Source organism: Podarcis filfolensis (genome assembly GCF_964270895.1).
Source record: "Podarcis filfolensis genome assembly, chromosome: 13".
NCBI classification, from domain to species: domain Eukaryota; kingdom Metazoa; phylum Chordata; class Lepidosauria; order Squamata; family Lacertidae; genus Podarcis; species Podarcis filfolensis.
In genome coordinates this window covers 460,640-479,608 of record NC_139615.1, presented here as the reverse complement: position 1 = coordinate 479,608, position 18,969 = coordinate 460,640, and the positions used below count along the sequence as shown (strand labels likewise).

The following is an 18,969-nucleotide window of genomic DNA, read 5'->3' as shown; positions in this document are numbered from 1 at the left end:
TCTTGGCATTGAAATGGTTTTCCCCCACTATGAATTCTCTGATGTCACAGAAGCGCTCTTCTTGCAGTAAAGCCCATCATGCATTCTAAGGACTGATGTAGTTTCTGCCCTGTATGAATTATTTGGTGGGAAGTGAGACTTTTCTTGTGGGTGAAGATCTTTCCACATTCCAAGCATTATTAGGGTTTCTTCCCTCTATGAATTCTTTGATGGTAAGACAAATATATCTTCCAACTGAAGCTCTTTCCACATTCCAAACACTGATATGGTTTCTCCCCTGTATGAATTCTTTGATGGGAAGTGAGATCAATATTCCGATCGAAGCTCTTTCCACATTCCAAACACTGATAGGGTTTCTGCCTTGTATGGATTATTAGATGGGAAGTGAGACTGGAGCTGCAACTGAAACTCTTTCCACATTCCAAGCACTGATAGGGTTTCTCTCCTGTATGAATTCTTTGATGGGAAGTAAAACGATCCTTCCTGTCGAAGCTCTTTCCACATTCCAAGCACTGATAGGGTTTCTCCCCTGTATGAATTGTTTGATGGGAATTGAGATAGGAACTGCAACTGAAACTCTTTCCACATTCCAAGCACTGATAGGGTTTCTCTCCTGTATGAATTCTTTGATGGGAAGTAAAACGATCCTTCCTGTCGAAGCTCTTTCCACATTCAAAGCACTGATAGGGTTTCTCCCCTGTATGAATTGTTTGATGGGAAGTGAGAGAGGAGCCCTGACTGAAGCTCTTTCCACAATCTAAGCACTGATACGGTTTCTGCCCTGTATGGATTCTTTGATGGCAAGTGAGATTGTCCTTTCTCCTGAAGCTCTTTCCACAATCCAAGCACTGATATGGTTTTTGCCCTGTATGAATTTTTTGATGGCAAGTGAGATTGTCCTTTCTACTGAAGCTCTTTCCACAAGCCAAGCACTGATATGGCTTCTTCCCAATGGGATTTTGATGAGACATGGAATCGGAGCTGTTAGTGAAGTTATCTCCACATTCCAAAGACTGACATGGCTTCTGCACTGTGTGGATTTTCTCATGGTTTCCCTTGCTCTTCATTTCTAATTCCTCAACACCTGAAATGAAAAGAGAGATGAATTAGAGCATCAGGGTTGAACAATGCTCATTAGCGCTTGTGAGAGAGGAAGAACTGAAAGGATTTAGATGACGAGCGTACGCAGTGCTCCCTTCCTTCCCTCTCTGAGTTTTCTTTCTCTAGAGCAGGAGCCCAGGACCAGCTGCGTGTGTCAGGCACCCCCAGAGGTGCTTTCTTTGGGGGACCCTCTTGGCTGACATGCTGAGCTGCTTCTTCCCTTAGATACAGAAGCAGGAGGAACAGCTGCGTGTGAAAAACCCTCTCCCCTCTGCAGCCTCTGAATTATGACCGTCTGCAAACCACGGTTCTAAATCTATACTGTCTTCTTGCCCATGGGAAGGTTCAGGAGAAGGGGGGCAGCCCCCACCATTCCTTCTCAGTCCAGCCCCTGACAATAGGAGAGGGGGCAGTGATTCCTACAATTTGCATAATTCTGTCAGGATCTTTCTGCCTCTTTCTCACCTTGCCAATTTTTGGTTATCCTGTTACCGTTTAACAACAAGGCGAAAGACTTGTGATTGTGAGCAATGATCTGAACCTAGACATCTCTGTCTCCAACCTGCCTTTACACCCCCTTGCCATGGGGTGGGTGGATCCCACTGGGGAGCTGAGAATCCTGCAATGAGCAACCCCATATTTGCATGTGTTGATAATGCCTGATGTGTGTGAACTCAGGATGTTCCAGAATGCCTTTCAGGATGCGGGAATAAGGCTTCGACTTTATGTCGTATTAGAGTTATGTCAATCTTATACAGAGATAAGCCATATTATGAATTCAGATTAACACACATCTCCTGACACTCCAGGTGGCAAAGTTGAGATCCGTCAAAATATGGGAGGTTTGTGATATGAAAATATTGACTGAATGTCAAAACAACTATTATAACCAAACAGGGAACCTTACCGGGAGAGTTCATGATCCTACAAGTCTCCTCCATGACTTCTTTATGCAGAGCTCTCTGGGCAGGATCCAGCAACGCCCACTCCTCAGCCGTGAAACAAACAGCGACATCTTCAAAACAAACTGGACCCTAAAAGAAAAAAGGTCCTTCTCTTACACAACATAAAGATTATTTACTGCACATTCCTCTTTCTGCCTGCATTGGATTAATCGGAATTGTTTGCTGCACATTTTGACCATGGATGCATAATTTAATGTTTTGGGAATCTTTAATGCTGTTTTCAATGATGGGTATGAATCTTAGTGAAAATGGATGAAGCTCTAGGTTGATATCTTCAAATCATTCTGTCTGTGCAAGAATGACAGTTTTCCAGATTTGACAGATGAAAAAAGACCATGAGATTCATTTGCCCCCAGAAAAATCCTGGCTGCCCCACCCCTCATCCTTCCTCCCCACATAGCTCCTTCCCCACACCTGATCCGGTTCCTCAGCCACTGCTTCCCCTCCACCAGGAAGAAGAGATGGACGTCTTGCCGGCATCCTTCTTTCACCTGCGAGAGACAAAGGGAAGTGGGGAGACAGGAGTGCAGGATGCTTCTCTCAGAGGTGCATTTGGGAGTCTGTCCCCATTTCATATTTTAGTTATGTTAAAATATATCTCATCTCCTTTGGCCTCTTGGCCCCAAGTGTCATACCGAAAAATACTGACAGAACCCACAGATTGGTTTGAGAATGGCCAGAATGTGACCCCAACTGAGAAGAAACTCCTTCCTCCTTACCCAGCGGCTGCTCTCTGGTGTCCAATGGAGTCCTCTCTGCCTCAGAGGAATCTGGTCCCTTTTCTGCAAACAGATCCCTTTCCTGAAAGAGCAACAAGAATTTGTAATAGAGAATGTGGAGATGGGTTAGAAAAGGAATGGCTGGGGCAAAAACTTGAGGGGTATCTAATGACATTCCCCCAAAAAAGGATGGGATTTAGGGATCTTCTCCCTCCTTGGATCCCCTTGGGAGCATCCAGAGGAAAGTCTCTCTCACCTGCTTCCTCTCCTCCGCCTGACTCAGGAGGAAACCTTCGGCCAGGGCCACTGCCTGGGAACTGGTCTCCGCTCCGCATTCCCTCACCCAGCTCTCCATCTCCGCTGGAAGGACAGCCAGGAACTGCTCCAAGATCACCAGGTCCAGCATCTCAGCTTTTGTGTGCCTTTCTGGCTTCAGCCACTGGTGGCAGAAGTGGTAGAGTCGGCGGCAAACCTCTCGGGGTCCTTTGGCCTCCTGGGAGCAGAACTGCCTGAACTGCTGGCTCTGCGCCTCTGAGCGAAGGGTGTCCTCCTCTCCCAGGAGCTTCTGCAGGGAGTTTTCCCAGAATCCCCCACTGCTCCCCATTTCCATAGCATGGCCTCTTCCTGCTCCAGGGCCAGCTGAGTCTTGCTTATGCATCTTCACTCTCAAGAAGTCTCCAAAAGATCAGAAGGAACCCCTTGGTCCACTGCCAAGTTCTGTCCTTCCGAAGTGAGGTGCTGGCAAATTCTACAAAGAAAGACATTGTTCTGTTATAAAACTGATAGACAGGAAGGAGAAGAAGGTGGTTCCCTGAGTAAGCGTAGATGAGTCTTGGAAGGAACCAGGACTGGACTGTACCCCAGCCCAGACTCTAGGCTTCCTTTACGAAAAAAAAAGGAAGAGAGAAGAAGGAGAAATATTCGGGTTCTAGTTTTAAACAATTTTTCTTATGGTGTTTTAATGGTGAAATCTGCCCTGGGAACTTAGGTTGAAGCACATGTAAATAATAGAATGGGTAATTAATAATTATAATGCAGTGGTACCTTGGGTTACATACGCTTCATGTTACATATGCTTCAGGTTACAGACTCCGCTAACCCAGAAATAGTGCTTCAGGTTAAGAACTTTGCTTCAGGATAAGAACAGAAATCGTGCTCCAGTGGCACGGCAGCAGCGGGAGGCCCCATTAGCTAAAGTGGTGCTTCAGGTTAAGAACAGTTTCAGGTTAAGTACGGAACTCCGGAACGAATTAAGTACTTAACCCAAGGTACCACTGTAATTAAAATAACAATAATGTAGCATAGCATAACCCCATCACCACCACCACATCTGCTGAGAGGTTCCCAGGTGGCCTCAGTGACTGGCATTGCCCCCTTCCAGCTCTGGCGAGTTTGCCAGCCCCAGTCTCTTTGGGACGAGAGGAGGAGGCCATGGTATTCCATGCTCTGGATCCAATGGGATCATTGCAATGCCCCCCATGTGCATCTGCCCTTGAAGACAACTCAGAAAGAGATTCAAAATGCAGTTGTGAGATTATGGGCTGGGCTCCTTGTGGCGTTGGGTCACCTAGGAGGGCAAACGACAGACTCCTTCTCTTTATTAATTTCATGTCTATCCTACCTTTTACTCCAAGGAACCCCTCCTCACTGAATCCCTAAAACAACTCTTGAGAACACATTTAATTCCTGTTTTGAAACAGCTGCATTGCTGGTCCATTCACTTCTGGGCCCAGTTCAAGGGACTCACAGGAGCTGTTCCTTTTGGCCCCCAAGTATCTGAAGAAAGGCCTCCTTCGCTAACCCCCCCTTGGGGGCTCAGGGGGGCAGAGGGGCCCTCTTGGTGGTTTCCCCACACTAAAGAGCTTTGGGTGGCCAGAGAGAGGGCAGCCTGGTGGCGATTCCTCTCTCGGGGAATTTCCTGCCCCCTTCCCCTCTTGACTGAGCTCTCGGATGCCTGCCCCACACCACAAGCTTCTTTCACAGAACCCCAGAACTGTAGAGCTGGAAGGGGAGCTGGGGGTCATGTAACCCCTGCAATGTAGGAATCTCAACTCACACATCCTTGAGAGCTGGACATCCAAACTGCTTAGAAATCTTCAGGGATGCAGAGATTCCTGCTTTGCAGGGGGTTGGACAAGATGACCCTCGGGCTCCCTTCCAACTTTACGATTCCATGTTCCTATGATTCTCACAGGGGCCCCCCAGGGACCTCAATGGGAAGCCCCCCAGTAGGGCTGGGGCGCAAGAGCCCCTCTCTACCCCTGTGCTTCCTTCCAGCAACTGGGATTCAGCAGCATCTCTGGGGAGACAAGAGCTCAGCCCTCCTGCATGAAGCCACCCGGAGCCTCTCCTCCTCCCTGCCCTGGTCCTGGGCTCACCTCCTGGGGCAGGGAGTTCCGCAGGCTTGTCTCTGCACTGCACCAAGAAGCGCTTTCTCTTCTCTGCCCCCTCCCCTCTTCCAACAGTCTCAATTGATTGCATGGGTCTCGCTTTCCTTTTTCTCTTTATTGTATTTTACGTACAAATCTTTCTGTCCGACTACGACGTAGATGACCCAGATTCCTCGGTATGGAGGGGGTTTGTTTTCAGGCCCTTTCCTTCCCTCTCCAAAGCTATGGATGCAAAGGAAGGAAAGAGTCGCAGGCATCCTGTGCCCTGGTCCCCCTTCCATGCTTTGCAGAGAGGAAGGGGGCAGGAGCCTCTGTCTCCCTGGACTTGGGGGTCCCTCCATGCATGAGCTGAGCACACACACCAGGGTCGTAGCTTGGGGGTGGCGGGGAAGGCCCCCACCAGGGGCGCTGGTGGGGGGCTGTATGTCCATAATATGTCCCCGAGGGCTGCGCCTGGGCAGTCAGTGAGGTACAAGGTGGCAAGGAAGGAGTTGAGAAGTGGGGCTACAAGGGAACGGGGCAAGGTGGGTGTTGAATGTATGAATAAATATTTATGTGCATCAGCCACCAGCCATAGCAATAACATAAAATGCAGCTTACAGAGGATAAAGGTAAAAAGTTGATTACTGTACATAAAATACATTTTGGGGGTGAGGATCAAAAGTCAAATGATGGTTCTTATTCTAACTGACCCGGTTAAAAACCTTGCACCTTTTGCTGTCTCCTGTTCACCTTGATCTGCCAAGAGAATGGAGACTGCAACAACGGTTGGGCATCCCAGAATAGACAATAATAGAGGGGTAACAACTTCGCTCCTCAAACCTTGTAAAGAGGGACATGAGCCACCGATTCGATACTGCCATCTCCACAGGGACATAACCGTGTTTCCAGTGGGGTTTTTGAGAATCGCCCCTAGAGGGCAGACAATAATAATAATAATAATAATTTATTATTTATACCCCGTCCATCTGGCTGGGCTTCCCCAGCCACTCTGGGCGGCTTCCAAAACAAATATTAAAGTACTGTAATACATCAGACACTAAAAGCTTTCCTAAACAGGGCTGCCTTCAGATGTCTTCTGCCAAAGGCAGTATATTCGACCTTGCGAGAGTAAAAGTGTGCCTCTATTTTGGAAGTTTTAAGTTAGACAAATAGAGTGGCAAAGAGTCAGAATGACGAGGTACAAGGCGGGCGTTGGGGAGAGAAACCCAAGTCACTCTTTGGGGAGCGATCCCGCTTTTCCTAGCAGCGGGGGGGGGGCTCCTCCTTTGCCCCCTCCCTAAGAATAAGAGTTTCCGGGGGTCTCGGTTGGGGGCGGGCTTTCCTTCCCCTCGCTGGATCTCCTGCCCGGGAACCGGGGGAGGGGAGAGAGAAGGGTCCCCTTTCCCCGGACCGAGAAGAAGGAGCTGCTCTGAGGCCTTCGCGTTTCCAGAGGGGGGCAGCCTGTCCCCTCCTTGCCCCAACCGGACCCCGATTCCTCGCCTCCGGACCCTCGGGAAACCTTTCTCTATCCCCCCCCCCTTCTCCCTGCGGAAGTTCCTTGGGGGGCGAGAGGCCTTCCCTCCAACCTCCTGCCTCAGGGATGCTGAGAGAGGAGGGAGAAGGAAGGGGCCTTGCCTGGGGGGGGCGCCCTCTGGACGGCTCTGCCCCCCCCCTCGCCCTCCGGGGGAGAGAGAGGAGACTCACCCGGCGAGGCAGCCTGGCAAGGGCGACCAGAGCCCCACTTCCGGGGGAGGGAGGGCGGGGCTTGGGCTCCGGAGGATCTGCCCCCTTCCACTATTTCCTGTCCCCTCTAGGAACCCAGCTCCGCTCCTCTTAACCCTTGGAATGCCGGGCGCCCCATCTCTCCCTCTCTGCGCTCTCGCTCCAAAGCAGCCCAGGCGGATCCCGAGAGGATTTCCTGGAGGATTCCCCGTCCCCTCTAGGAAGGCGGATCAGCTGCTTTTAAGAATAATAATAATAATAATAATAATAATAATAATAATATAATATTATCCATCTGGCTGGGTTTCCCCAGCCACTCTGGGCGGCTTCCACAAAGACCAAAAATACACTAATATGTCACACATTAAAAACTTCCCTGAACAGGGCTGCCTTCAGATGTCTTCTACAAGTCAGGTAATTGTTGATCGCTTGGACATCTGATGGGAGGGCGTTCCCTTGCGACCGGGAGGACCAGGGAGAGGACCAGGGAGACGGCTCCTGCCTGCCTTTCCCAGCCAGCGTCACTGGCTGATAGAGATGCTCCTGGGGAGATGGAGCCTGGGCCCTTCTGCATGCCAAGCAGATGTCCTGCTCCTGAGCTATGGTGGCCCTTCCCAAAGTACTCAAGGGGCAGAGGTGTGAGCTGCGTCTTGACTGGGTCTTTCACCAAACAGCCCCTTCATTCCAGCTGCCACCCCAGAGTATTTTTATATTTTCCTTTATGATTTATGACCTTATTTTTCATTTATTAAAATTAATATACTGCCTTCATTTGAAGATATCAGGGCATTACGCAGCATTAACATTCATAATAAAAACACCAATTACATAATAAAAACAAAAATGAAACACACCAATATTTCCGTCTCCCACAAAGACACTTAAAATGATAAAGTTTAATTAGCCAAAGGCCTGATGGTTATGTTGTGCTTACTTAAATACCCTTCCAAACTCTCAGCCAATCAACAGCCCCTCCCCCAGATAACATTGCCTTAAATCTATTATAATACTGAACTTGACTTACTATTATTACATAAATGACTTTGCTAGAGGAGTACACAGCTTTAGACACAAACACCAGAATATGGCACCCAACTTTTAAGCAGACACAAATGCATGAGTAATTTCTAAGAGTCTCATAGGAGAGCCAGTGTAGTATATTCCATAGAGGATTCGACTACACCCTGGGAGATCTGGGTTCAAATCCCTCCTTGGCCATGAAGCTCACTGGACGGCCTTGGGGAGCCTAACCTACTCACAGTTATTCTCATGATTGAAAAGGAGGTGAAGAACCATGTAACCCCACAAGAACAGAACAAGAACGGAGATTCTGACTAAACATCAAGAAGATGCATTGCAGTTGGTTAGACTAGATGACCCTCAAGATTCCTCCCAAAGTTACTACAGTGGTACCTTGGATTAAGAACTTAATTCGTTCTGCAGGTCCGTTCTTAACCTGAAACTGAGTTACCACTTTAGCTAATAGGTCTTCTGCTGCCGCTGTGGCGCCGCCGCACGATTTCTGTTCTCATCCTGAAGTAAAGTTCTTAACCCGAGGTACTAATTCTGGGTTAGCGGAGTCTGTAACCTGAAGCGTATGTAACCCAAGTTACCACTATATTCTATAATTCCAGGATTTCCCCCGCTGTGAGTTCTTTCATGGGAAGTGAGATTTTCTTCCAGCTGAAGCTCTTTCCACATTTCAAGTACTATTCGCTTTCTCCGTTGTATGAATTCTTTGGTGGGAAGTGAGACTATTCTTCCTACTGAAGCTCTTTCCACACTCCAAACACTTATATGGTTTCTCTCCCGTATGAATTCTTTGATGGGAAGTGAGATGTGAGCTGTGATTGAAGCTCTTCCCACATTCCAGGCACTGATATGGTTTCTCCCCACTGTGAATTCTTTTATGTCGATGGAAGTCTCTTCTTATAGTAAAAAACTTCTCACATTCTAAGCACTGATATAGTTTTTCCCTTGTATGAATTCTTTGATGGAAAGTGAGGCTATCCTTCCGACTGAAGCTTTTCCCACACTCTAAGCACTGATAGGGTTTTCCCTCACTGTGCATTCTCTTATGTTGATGCAAGTCTCTTCTTGTAGTAAAGCACTTCTCACATTCCAGGGACTGAAATGGTTTTCCACCTGTATGAATTATTTGATGGTAAGTAAGACTATTATTCCAATTGAAACTCTTTCCACACTCCAAGCATTGACATGGTTTCTCCCGTGTATGAATTCTTCGATGAGAAGTGAGACCGGAGCTCTGACTGAAGCTCTTTCCACACTCCAAGCAGTGATAGGGCTTCTCCCCAGTATGAATTCTTTGATGGGTTTTGAGATGTGAGCTGTGATTGAAGCTCTTCCCACATTCCAAGCACTGATATGGTTTCTCCCCACTGTGAATTCTCTTATGTCGATGGAAGTCTCTTCTTGTAGTAAAGAACTTCTCACATTCCAAGCACTGATACAGGTTCTCCCCTGTATGAATTCTTTGATGGGAAGTAAGACTATCCTTCCGACTGAAGCTCTTTCCGCACTCCAAGCAGTGATAGGGCTTCTCCCCAGAATGGATTCTTTGATGGGCTTTGAGGTGTGACCTGTGATTGAAGCTCTTTCCACATTCCAAACACAGATAGGGTTTCTTCCCAATATGATTTCTTAGATGGGAAGTGGCATGGGAGCTCTTACTGAAGTTCTCTCCATGTTCCAAATCTTGATATGGCTTCTCCACTGTGTGGATTTTGTTGTGTTGTCCCTTGTTCTTAATTTCTAATTCATCACCACCTATAACGAAGAGAGGAACAGATCAGAGCCCAAGAAAGAAATGGAGTTCCCAGTTTTTTAATAATGCTCATGAACATTTGTGATAAAGGAAGATCTGAAAATGGGAAGCCTTTTTTGAATTTTCATATCTTGGATAAGGGAGGATACACACAGGAAGGTGATGGAGAGAAGATGAAGGGCTGAGGAAAGGGGACGAGGCTCCCAGGTGAGAGCTGGGAGGGTTCGCTCTTCTGTGTCTGGAATAAGGATACAAAGAGCTTGGGCTTAGCATACTCTAATTTTTATTCTATTTTAATTGGAAAACTTTCAATAAAAATCAATTTCTTAAAATAAAAAGTCCCTTTGCTCAACCAAAGAATGGACAGAAACAAAAACCTGACAGAAGCGACATCCACTTCCCTAGACACTCAGAAAGCCAATCTACATCCTGATCCTTGTGCAAAAAGAGAGAAGCAGAGGAACAATATTCACAGACAAAACAGTCCCCAGCCCCCCATGCAAGGTGAGCTGTGGGGGTGTGAGAATCCCAGGTGCTCTAGGTGGCAACGTTGGGATCCATCAAAATATGGAAGGTTTGTCCCAGAGAAATATCAATTGAATTCCAAAACAGAGATGATGACCCACGAGGGAACTTTACCCAGAGAGATCATGGTCCTACAAGTCTCCTCCATGACTTCCTTATGCAGAGCTCTCTGGGCAGGATCCAGCAATGCCCACTCCTCAGCCGTGAAATGAACAGCGACATCTTCAAAAGAAAATGAGCTCTGAAAGAAAAATATCCTTCTCTTAGGGAGCATGAAGATTATTTCCTGCACGTTGCTCTTTTGCTTCCTGCCTGGGTTGTTTAAATCAGATTGGTCTGCTGCACATTCTGATTATTGGTGCTTATTTTAATGCTTTAATGGAGTTCTCTCATAGTGTATTTTAATGATGGGTATGAATCTTAGTGAAAATGGGTGGAACTCCACCTTGTTTTATTCAGATCAATATGTCTATGCAAGCTTTTCAGTTTGCCAAATGGAAGAATCCCTCTCTTCTCTCCCTGTGTGTTGCTCTGGGATGGAAAGACTCTCCAGATGTCCTAAAGACAATTTATAATGAAAAATTCTAGTGACAAGAGGAGGGGAGAGATTTGTTCGGTCTCAGAAACGCCCTCTGTCCCTCACCCCCACCCCCCAGCCTCTTTCCCCCCAAGGCTCCTTCCCCCTACCTGATCCGGTTCCTCAGCCGCTGCTTCCCCTCCACCAGGATGAAGAGATGGAGGAGGAGGAGGTCTTGCCGGCATCCTTCTTTCACCTGCGAGAGACAAAGGGAAGTGGGGAGACAGGAGTGCAGGATGCTTCTCTCAGAGGTGCATTTGGGAGTTTGTCCCCATTTCATATTTTAGTTATGCTAAAATACATCTGATCTTCTTTGGCCTCTTGGCCCCAAGTGTCTTCCCCAAAATATTGAATGAACCCGCAGATTAGTTTGAGAATAAGAGGATGTGACCACACAGAGGAAAAACTCCTTCCTCCTTACCCAGCGGCATCTCTCTGGTGTCCAACGAAGTCCTCTCTGCCTCAGAGGAATCAGGACCCGTTTCTGTGAAAAGATCCTTTTCCTGAAAGAGAAACAAGAATTTGTAATAGAGAATGTGGAGATGGGTTTGAAAACAAATGGCTGGGGCGAAAACTTGAGGGGTGTCCAATGTCATTACAAAAAAAAGGATGAGATTCAGAGGAAAGTCTCTCTCACCTGCTTCCTCTCCTCTGCCTGACTCAGGAGGAAACCTTCGGCCAGGGCCACTGCCTGGGAACTGGTCTCTGCTCCGCATTCCCTCACCCAGCTCTCCATCTCCGCTGGAAGGACAGTCAGGAACTGCTCCAAGATCACCAGGTCCAGCATCTCAGCTTTCGTGTGCCTTTCTGGCTTCAGCCACTGGTGGCAAAGGTGGTAGAGTCGGCGGCAAACCTCACGGGGTCCTTTGGCCTCCTGGAAGCAGAACTGTCTCAACTGCTGGCTCTGCGCCTCTGAGCGAAGGGTGTCCTCCTCTCCCAGGATCTTCTGCATGGAGTTTTCCCAGAATCCCCCACTGCTCCCAGTTTCCATGGCCTGGCCTCTTCCTGCTCCAGGGCCAGCTGAGTCTTGTTCATCCATCTTTAGGAAGGAATCCATCTTTTCCTTGACCAAGTTCTGTCTGTCTGAATGAGAGGTGCTGCAAATACTGCAATGGAAATATATTGTTCTGTTATAAAATTGACGCGCTGTCAGGAGAATAGAATCACAAGCCAGACTCTGAGCTTTCTTGAAGAAGGAAAGGAAGAAGGAAGGAGAAGAAGAAACTATCTCGCCCTCCTAGGGGGAAAGTGACCAGGCCAAAAGTGGAGGCAAATGAAGGGGTTTCTGTGAGACGAATCTACCTGGTGGCTCCTGCCTCTCAGTGTTTTCTTTTTTCTTTTTTTTTTTTTTTATTAAATATTTATTGGTATTTTCAAAAAACACACAACAAACAAAAACAAAAAAAAAACAAAATATTCGAAACTAAACAAAAAAATAGAAAAAACACATACAATTTCTGATACTTATTTTCCTCAACCTTATTTCTCAGACCTCCTCACACCTCCCCTTCTTGTATTCCAATTTAAATTGTCAATTCAGCAAGTCCTTAACTTATTTCTTCACCTTAACTTAAACATTTATTCTAACATACTGTTATTTTACTTTACTTCTTTTTTCCATTTCCTCCATTTATTTTTAACAGCCTTATTCTCACTTAGTTTAAAAAAAAAGAAAAAAAAAACCAATTTCACCTTATTAAAATTACACATCAATACTTATACCTCATTAATTTATTCTTGAACCTTTTTCCTAAGGTCGACCAAAATTTCCCTTCCACGGTTTACCCAATTTCCTTACCACTAACAAAATATAAAAGAAACAAAGCAATGCAAATTATCCTTATGTACCCTTTGGATTCCCAACCTCCACCCACCCTTCTCCCGGTTCCAGTCCCCAACCAATATCCCTCAGTCTTTATATTATTTATTTAGCCTGGAGATCTCAGGTCCGAGGCCCTTAGGTCTCTCTCAGTTCCTTTCTGCCGGTCTCTTTGATAGACCTTGATGTTAAGCCCCAGGTCTCGGAGGGGCTCCGGCCCAACAGAATCGGTGTTGCTTCTAGCCAGTCCTCTAGCCAGCCTCTCAGTGTTTTCAGCCCAGGAATGAAGTCAGAACAATGCTTCATTTGTTCCGAGTGTAATGTGGGCACGAGGCCAGAGTGGGGCTCCTCAAGAGTTGCTCTCCCTCCCACCCCCATTTCAGGGACCTCTCCTTTTCTGCTTCTGTCTCGTTTTCTAGCACTCTGCATCTCCAACTTCCTCCAGACAGACTGCTGGGGTGGGATCCCTTTTTCTCTGTTCTGAGGGTCAGATCCTGATCTGGCCAAGCCCTTGAGGGCCAAATGGGCGAGGCCAAAGTTCATGTGGGCCAGACCAAAGAACAGCACTAAGAAGCAAGTGCAATATTGTTTTATTATTGTATTTTAAAGTCATCGGCTGCTCCGGGATCTTACGGTGAAGAGCGGGTAATGAATAATCATAAAAATACTGTGACGTAGCTTGACCTCCCCACAGCCAGCGATGTCTGGGGCTTCTCCTGGATCCCACCTACTCACTGGGGGCTCCGGTGGCCTCAGTGACTAGCAGGATCCCTTTCCAGCTCAGACAGAGAGGACCAGGCCAGGGTCCTCCACGCTCTGGACCCCATGAGGCCATGGCAGTGCCCTCTAGGCGGAGCTGCCCAAATGCAGTGGGCAGGACCCCTCTCTTGATTCCTTGTCTTTCTATCTCCCCCTTTTCTCCAAGGAGCTCCAAGGGGCATCCATGGGGGGGGGCCCTCCTCACTGAAGCCCCACCACCTTGAGAACACGTCTAATTCCCCTCTCAAATTCTCCAGTTTTCCTGGCCCAATTCAAGGGGCTCACATTTGTTACCCCAAATATCGGAACATCTGCAGGACTGGGGCGCAAGAGCCCCTCTCTCCCCCTGCGCTCCCTTGCAGCAACCGGACCCCCCTGCATCCCGGGACCCCCCTCTTCTCCCCAATGCAGAGACTCACCGGCTTCCCGGAGGCGCCCTGGATGCAGCACGTGCAGAAGAGAGAGACAAAGGCCCCTCCTCCCTTTTAGGCAGGCGGGAGAGGGAGGGGCTTGGGCTCGGGAGTTTCTCCCCCCCCCAGACCCCCACCCGCCTTGACTTCCTCTCCTCTCTAGGAATCCAGCTCAATCCCTTTTAACCCTTGGCAAGCCAGTTCCCCCCTCTCTTCCTCTCCCTCTGGTGTCCTGTGCCGGGGAGTTCCACAGGTGAACTCTGCCTTGCGTTTAATTTTATCTGTCCTGAATCTTCCGACTCCTTGGATGTCTTTGAGTTACACTATCAGGAGATGCAACTCTCCATCCACTTTCTCTAGGCCAGGCTTGGCTTTTGAAAATTAGGGGGGCGGGGCTCAGTAATTAGCTAATTGGGAACCACTGCTCTAAAGAGCCCCAGAGGCTGCAACTTTTCTTCATAGCAAAGTCTGCCTTGATCATTTTGGCAGCCCTTTTCTGACCCTTTTCCAACTCCTCAAACATCCTTCATGAGGAGAGGCGACTGCACCCCCCATGAGGTTACACCATAGATTGGTGACCAGGGGGGGCTGCAGGGCTCTGTCCGGGGCCTGTTGTTGCTCCATCTGTCGATAAACGTCTTGGATGGAGGAGTTGAGGGGATGCTCATCCAGTTTACAAATCCCACGAAACTGGGAGGGGGAGCTAATGGCACAGAAGACAGAATCGGGATTCAGGATGACCATTACAGATTGGAGACCTGGGGGCAAGCTGACAAAATGAATTTCCATAGGCATGAACCAGATGCACAAATATAGGATGGGGGACACCTGTCTTACTAGCAGGGCATGTGAAAAAGATCTAGGGGTCTTGGTGGACCACAAGCTCAACATGAGTTCACAGTTTGATGCAGCTGAGAAGAAGCGAATGCTATTCTAGGCAGCGTCCACAGAAGTCCAGTGTCCAGATCAAGGGAAGACATAGTACTGCACCATGATGACTTGGTCAGACCACACCTGGAATACTGTGTCCAGTTCTGGGCAAAACAATTTAAGAAGGATGTTGACCGGCTGGAAGGTGTGCAGAGGAGGGCAGCCAAGATGATGAAGAGTCTGGAAACCAAGCCTGATGAGGAACGGTTGAAGGACCAGGGTATCTTTAGCCTGGAAAAGAGGAGACTGAGAGGAGAGATGAGAACCATCTTCTTTTTTTGTATATAGTTTTTATTAATTTTCCAATAAAAACAAATTTATAACACAATTAAACATTAGGAATTCATCACACATCTTTTTTCTTTCAGACTTCCATCAGCATGTCTGATAATTTTCCGTAGTTATTACATATCTTCACATTTCTTCATTTCTATTGCACTATGAATATCTTATCTTACCATGTTATTTAAACAATATTTCTACCAAACCTTCTTACAGAGCTTCTTGGAAACTTACAAACGTCATATCATTATCACAAATATTTTTAATATATTCTGTAAATTTATTCCAGTCCTCAGCGAATCTTTGGTCCCGTCGGTTGCGAATCCTCCCTGTTAATCTGTCCAGTTCTACATAATCCATTAATTTCGTTCTCCATTCTTCAATCGTGGGCATTTCTTCTTGTTTCCATTTCTGGGCCACAAGAGTTTTAGCTGCTGTTACTGCATACAAAAATACTTTCTGATCCTTCCTTTTTATCTCACCACCTAAAATTCCTAATAGGAATGCTTCTGGTTTTTTAACAAATGTATATTTCAATATTTTCTTTATCTCATTATATATCATTTCCCAGAAACACTTCATTTTTGAGATGAGAGCCATCTTCATATATCTTAAGGGCTGTTCCATGAAAGATGGAGCAAGCCTGTTCTTTTCCTGCTCTGGAGGGGAGGACCAGAACCAGTGTATTCAAGTTACAAGAAAGGAGTCCGACCTCTGCAGCATGGCAGGAATCTTTCCCCCATGTGCCGACCCCATTATATATTTGAGGGGGGGCATGCAAGTGGGAGGGGGCATGCAACCTGCAGCAGGAGATGGAGGATGGGGTGCTGCTGCTGAGTCAGAGGGCGCTCATTTATGCTCAGGAGGGAAGCAGGAGACAAGAGGAAGAAGCTGCTGCTATGGGTCGCTCCAGGGGGCCAGATTGAGGGGGGGTTTAAGCCTGGACCCTTCCACATGCCAAGCAGGTGCCCTTCCAGTGATCTTTGTAGCCTTGTTCATATTATGGGGTGTTGAGGACAGCCGGGTTAGTTTCCATGAAGCGCTTTTAATGCTTCAGGATGCGCCATGCAGAGCAGCGTAAGAAACTCAGCTATATCAGCTGGGTGCCAAGGGGCACTTTCAGCCTAAGTTGGTCACCATAACGGCGCGATGGGGCCCTGCTCTCACACAGATAAATTGCCCCCGCCTCACTGAGCAACCCTTTACCTGAAGGTTTTTCCCTTTCCCCTTAAAAATTCTAGCCCAGAGTATCCTGCCGGGGACTTTTGTGAGGGGATAACTAGAAAGTTGGGAGTCTCAGACAGGTTTTATTTAAAGAAACAAAAAGGATTTATTTCAGGCAAGATAGTATATAACAAATGGATTCAACTTAGGTTACTTCAGGAGTACAGTGCGATTTCACTTGAATTTGTCCTCAGTGGTTTTTGCGTTCCATGCTTGGTTCCTTTTATACGGTGATGTTTCTTTCAGTTCTCCACCCCCCCCCCCTGGACAATCCTGCTCCTGAGACCCAAGGACTCCCCCCCCCCACGCTTCACTGGGTTTTCCTTCGCAGAATCTCTCCCCTCCCGACTAGATTGGAGTCCCAAGAAGGCTGTTCCTTCCCAGCTCCTTCTTCTCCTGGCTCAACCTCGGCTGCCCAGTAAAAGGTCAGTCTATTCCTCCCCCAGGACTCCACACTCTGTCCTTACCAATACGCCCAGAACCACCTCTTTCTCCCGCTCACTCTTTATACCTCACCCTGTCTCCTAACCCGTCTCCCAACCTCTCCAACCTCAATTCCAACCCTCTCATGTCATACAGTGGTTCCTGTTAGCAATTTCACTCCACCTATGCTGCAGAAACAACCTCAGATATGCAGATGACACAACCTTGATGGCAGAAAGTGAGGAGGAATTAAAGAACCTTTTATTGAGGGTAAAAGAGGAGAGCGCAAAATATGGTCTGAAGCTCAACATCAAAAAAACGAAGATCATGGCCACTGGTCCCATCACCTCCTTGCAAATAGAAGGAGAAGAAATGGAGGCAGTGAGAGATTTTACTTTCTTGGGTTCCATGATCACTGCAGATGGTGACAGCAGCCACGAAATTAAGAGACGCCTGCTTCTTGGGAGGAAAGCAATGACCAACCTAGACAGCATCTTAAAAAGTAGAGACATCACCTTGCCAACAAAGGTCCATATAGTAAAAGCTATGGTTTTCCCAGTAGTGATGTATGGAAGTGAGAGCTGGACCATAAAGAAGGCTGATCGTCGAAGAATTGATGCTTTTGAATTATGGTGCTGGAGGAGACTCTTGAGAGTCCCATGGACTGCAAGAAGATCAAACCTATCCATTCTTAAGGAAATCAGCCCTGAGTGCTCACTGGAAGGACAGATCGTGAAGCTGAGGCTCCAATACTTTGGCCACCTCATGAGAAGAGAAGACTCCCTGGAAAAGACCCTGATGTTGGGAAAGATGGAGGGCACAAGGAGAAGGGGACGACAGAGGACGAGATGGTTGGATAGTGTCTTCGAAGCTACAAACATGAGTCTGACTAAACTGCGGGAGGCAGTGGAAGACAGAAGTGCCTGGCGTGCTCTGGTCCATGGGGTCACGAAGAGTCGGACACGACTAAATGACTAAACAACAACAACAACATGCTGCAGAATGAGATTGTTATAATTCACATGCCTGTCTGAGAAGTCTGTGAGAAAGGAAGAACATCTTCTCTCTCTTCCGCTGCAGTACTGTTACAATGTGCTTTCACTTGTGCCTGTTCTCTCTCAGAGCTGGATGAGAGAGGTGTCATGACTCTGTGTCTGTAATACCGTGTAAATAAATACGTAGTTTAGATCTACGGATGGTTCATTCTTCTTGCTGTGCAATGACAGAAGATTAGTGTGCATAAATCAAGCTGGTTTATGTCGCTGAAAGGCACACTGGAATGAGGGGACGTGCCATTCCAGAGTTGTGCTTACTGGGAAGACGCCTGGAAAGGTCAGGGAGACTGAGGGGTCGACCCCAGAGCATCATAAATCCCAACAGTTCCGCTCCTTCCTCCTGGGCCTTGTCAGGAAAGTGGTGTTGGGGGATGAGTGTTCAGACCCCTGGGCTCTCACTTGCGGGGTGCCCCAGGGCTCCGTCCTCCCCCCATGCTTTGTAATCTCTACATGAAGCCACTGGGAGACATCATCCAGGGGTTGGGCTGGGTGTTCATCAGTATGCGGATGATACCCAGCTCTACCTCTCTTTTAAATCAGAACCAGTGAAGGCGGTGAAGGTCCTGTGTGAGTGGAGGCACTTGGAGGACGGATGGCGGCTAACAGATTGAGGTTGAATCCTGACAAGACAGGAGGACTGTTTTGGGGGGACAGGGGGCAGGTGGGTGTGGAGGACTCCCTGGTCCTAAATGGGGTGGGTGCACAGCCTAGGAGTCATTGTGGACTCACAGCTGTCCATGGAGGCACAGGTCAATTCTGTGTCCAGGGCAGCTGTCTACCAGCTCTATCTGGTTCGCAGGCTGAGACTCTACCTGCCCACAGACTGTCTCACCAGAGTGGTGCATGCTTTGGTTATCTCCCGCTTGAGCTACTGCAATGTGCTCTATGTGGGGCTACCTTTGAAGGTGACCCAGAAACTACAACTAATCCAGAATGCGGCAGCTAGATGGGTGACTGGGAGCGGCTGCCAAGACCGTATACCACCAGTCCTGAATGACCTACATTGGCTCCTAGTGCATTTCTGAGCACAATTCAAAGTGTTGGTGCTGACCTTAAAAGCCCTAAATGGCCTCGGCCAAGTAGACCTGATGGAGCATCTGCACCCCCATTGTTCTGCCCGGACGCTGAGGTCCAGCTCCGAGAGCTTTCTGGAAGTTCCCTCCCTGCGAGAAGCGAAGTTACAGGGAACCCGGCAGAGGGCCTTCTCGGTAGTGGTGCCCGCCCTGTAGAACACCCCTCCCATCAGATGTCAAGGAGATGAAGAACTACACAACTTTTAGAAGAAATCTGAAGGCAGCCCT

General features: G+C 47.8%; 3 protein-coding genes across 3 annotated transcripts in view; all 3 read right to left on the bottom strand.

The window, feature by feature from the left end:
- The window catches only part of LOC310746797 (uncharacterized protein), a 45,255-nt gene that overhangs the window by 1,235 nt on the left and 25,051 nt on the right, over positions 1 to 18,969 (bottom strand). The window lies entirely within an intron of this gene.
- Positions 102 to 3,674, bottom strand: LOC310746851 (uncharacterized protein). The gene is made up of 5 exons (XM_083581024.1): positions 3,042 to 3,674; positions 2,786 to 2,867; positions 2,481 to 2,557; positions 2,009 to 2,135; positions 102 to 1,084 (listed from the first exon to the last, which is right to left on the bottom strand). The coding sequence occupies exons 1-5, from the start codon at positions 3,441 to 3,443 to the stop codon at positions 180 to 182; spliced, it is 1,593 nt and encodes a 530-aa protein (XP_083437150.1). The 5' UTR covers positions 3,444 to 3,674; the 3' UTR covers positions 102 to 179.
- On the bottom strand, positions 8,473 to 11,866 carry LOC310746835 (uncharacterized protein). The gene is made up of 5 exons (XM_083580992.1): positions 11,404 to 11,866; positions 11,188 to 11,269; positions 10,877 to 10,962; positions 10,304 to 10,430; positions 8,473 to 9,666 (listed from the first exon to the last, which is right to left on the bottom strand). The coding sequence occupies exons 1-5, from the start codon at positions 11,821 to 11,823 to the stop codon at positions 8,582 to 8,584; spliced, it is 1,800 nt and encodes a 599-aa protein (XP_083437118.1). The 5' UTR covers positions 11,824 to 11,866; the 3' UTR covers positions 8,473 to 8,581.